The 2,679-nt window shown below is 43.1% G+C and overlaps 1 protein-coding gene across 1 annotated transcript in view; it reads right to left on the reverse strand.

Moving 5' to 3' along the window:
- Window positions 1-1,249: 1,249 nt before the first annotated feature.
- The window catches only part of mthfs (5,10-methenyltetrahydrofolate synthetase (5-formyltetrahydrofolate cyclo-ligase)), a 16,213-nt gene continuing 14,783 nt past the window's right edge, over window positions 1,250-2,679 (reverse strand). The window contains exon 3 of the mRNA XM_046074850.1: window positions 1,250-2,047. Coding sequence (XP_045930806.1) covers window positions 1,821-2,047 — 227 coding nt within the window. The 3' untranslated portion in view covers window positions 1,250-1,820. The remainder of the gene's footprint in view (window positions 2,048-2,679) is intronic.

Below are 2,679 nucleotides of genomic sequence, written 5' to 3' on the forward strand. Positions count from 1 at the left end.
CTGTGCTCTTCACAGATGAAAGCAGGTTCACACTGAGCACATGTGACAGACGTGACAGAGTCTGGAGACGCCGTGGAGAACGTTCTGCTGCCTGCAACATCCTCCAGCAGGACCGGTTTGGCGGTGGGTCAGTAATGGTGTGGGGTGGCATTTCTTTGGGGGGCCGCACAGCCCTCCATGTGCTCGCCAGAGGTAGCCTGACTGCCATTAGGTACTGAGATGAGATCCTCAGACCCCTTGTGAGACCATATGCTGGTGCGGTTGGCCCTGGCTTCCTCCTAATGCAAGACAATGCTAGACCTCATGTGGCTGGAGTGTGTCAGCAGTTCCTGCAAGAGGAAGGCATTGATGCTATGGACTGGCCCGCCTGTTCCCCAGACCTGAATCCAATTGAGCACATCTGGGACATCATGTCTCGCTCCATCCACCAACGCCACGTTGCACCACAGACTGTCCAGCTTTAGTCCAGGTGGGAGAAGATCCCTCAGGAGACCATCCGCCACCTCATCAGGAGCATGCCCAGGCATTGTAGGGAGGTCATACAGGCACGTGGAGGCCACACACACTACTGAGCCTCATTTTGACTTGTTTTAAGGACATTACATCAAAGTTGGATCAGCCTGTAGTGTGGTTTTCCACTTTGATTTTAAGTGACTCCAAATCCAGACCTCCATGTGTGTGATTTTGTTGTCAGCACATTAAACTATGTAAAGAAAGGAGTATTTAATGAGATTATTTAATTCATTCAGATCTAGGATGTTATTTTAGTGTTCCCTTTGTTTTTTTGAGCAGTGTGTATATATAATCCCTTCAGTTTTAATAGGGACCTCGCACGGTTCGTGCTTGGGCCCTAAATAGGAAGAGAAATAGTGTTTTGTTTCAATTCTATAAGACAATGGGATTATAAAATAAGTCTTAATGATATGTGAAATGGTAATGCACCTTTGTGACCTTAAAGTACGCTAATTAATTCTTATTTACATTAGGCTATATTATATTCATGTTTGTATATATATTAAGCCTAATTGTGCCATGATCACTAGATTTTATATAGATATTATCATTATATTGATTCTTTACAGTATCAGTGAGCAATCAAATGTAAGTCAATGCCTTTTGCCTTGGCATGAACCCTTATTTTGCAGACAGTGCAAAGGCAGGGTACCTTCAGAACAAGGGTCAAAGGTAATTTTTAAGCTCAAACTTGTAGAGATAAATAAGTTGATTAAAAAAATAAAGAAGTCACACATTTCCAATATTCTGCCTACAATTTATTTGGCTGGACAACAAAAAAACATTAAATTTTTCCTTCCTTTTTGTCAGTTCTGCACTGGCAAGTTAAGGTCTTTTGCCTTTGTATCTGTTGTGTCTGTATTTGGGGAGTTCTGGGCTGAGGTTTCCCCTGTTCAAGTCACAAGTTTGCTCCACATACAGTATTGTCAGGAATAAAACACTGCATTTCCCAGTATAACTTTATTTACACTTATTTTCATTTAACTGTCCATTAATATTTTTTGTAAATGAATTCTTCATTTCAGGTATTTAGCAGTTTGCAAAACCTGCCTTTAATAGCTCTCACATCATCAAGTCAAAGCAGGAAAACCACAGGTGGAAATAATACCGGCAATAGTCCAATATGCCATTTCAATGGACCACCACTAGTCTTATTGGTTCCATGTGGCTATTTCCTCTGTCTGCAGTGAAAAAGAGTTGATTATCTTTCAATGGAAAGACCAGGATAAACCTATGGCTGACCTTTAAAATATTAATTTAAATATAGCCAGTTCTGAATGCCTGAAGCATGACTAGTGACTGATTATCTACTCTTCATCCTCATACAGTACTTCATCTACAAGCACATCATTATTGTCGATAGGGATTTCCTGACACAGCTGCTCTTTGAAGGCCAAGGCAATGGTGTAGGGCTTTCCCTTGGGTTGTCTGATGCAGCGCCCCAAGTAGGTGTCATAGAAGCCCTTCCCTCTTCCCAAACGTCTCCCCAGCCAGTCAAAACCCAGGCCTGGCACCAGGATCAGGTCCAGACCTCCTGGAAAATGAGAGCAGATGGTGAAATTAGTGATTTGCCTGTAAATATGGACAGCTATACCTTGTCAGGGTTAAGGAGAACATGTACTCCAGGCTGACCAGATAAATTCCATAGAGTTCAGATATATATCTGGGACTTGGATGATTCTGAATTGATTCACAAATCGATTTTCAAAATTTTTATTGATGGCTTATTGATGCTGGCTGTGCCATGGGCTCACCGGTAGCCCGAATTGTGGCAAACATCTACATGGAAGAAGTGGAGAACAAAGCCCTGAACTCCTTCAGAGGAACAGCACTGAGCCACTGGTACAGATATGTGGACGACACCTGGGTCAAAATTAAAAGCCAGGAAGTGCAAGCCTTCACAGAACACATCAACTGTGTGGACAGTAACATCAAGTTCACACAAGAAGATGTTCACAACAACAGTTTGGCCTTCCTGGACTGCGCTGTACACATTGAAGAGGACAGGAGCCTGCAGATTGGTGTTTACAGAAAACCCACACACACAGACCAATACCTACTCTTCGATTCACACCACCCACTGGAGCACAAGCTAGGGGTCATGAGAACACTGCACCACAGAGCGGAAAACATACCAACAAGCGCCCAAGCCAGAGAGAAGGAACA

This window comes from Micropterus dolomieu, linkage group LG17, assembly GCF_021292245.1.
Source record: "Micropterus dolomieu isolate WLL.071019.BEF.003 ecotype Adirondacks linkage group LG17, ASM2129224v1, whole genome shotgun sequence".
Classification (NCBI taxonomy): domain Eukaryota; kingdom Metazoa; phylum Chordata; class Actinopteri; order Centrarchiformes; family Centrarchidae; genus Micropterus; species Micropterus dolomieu.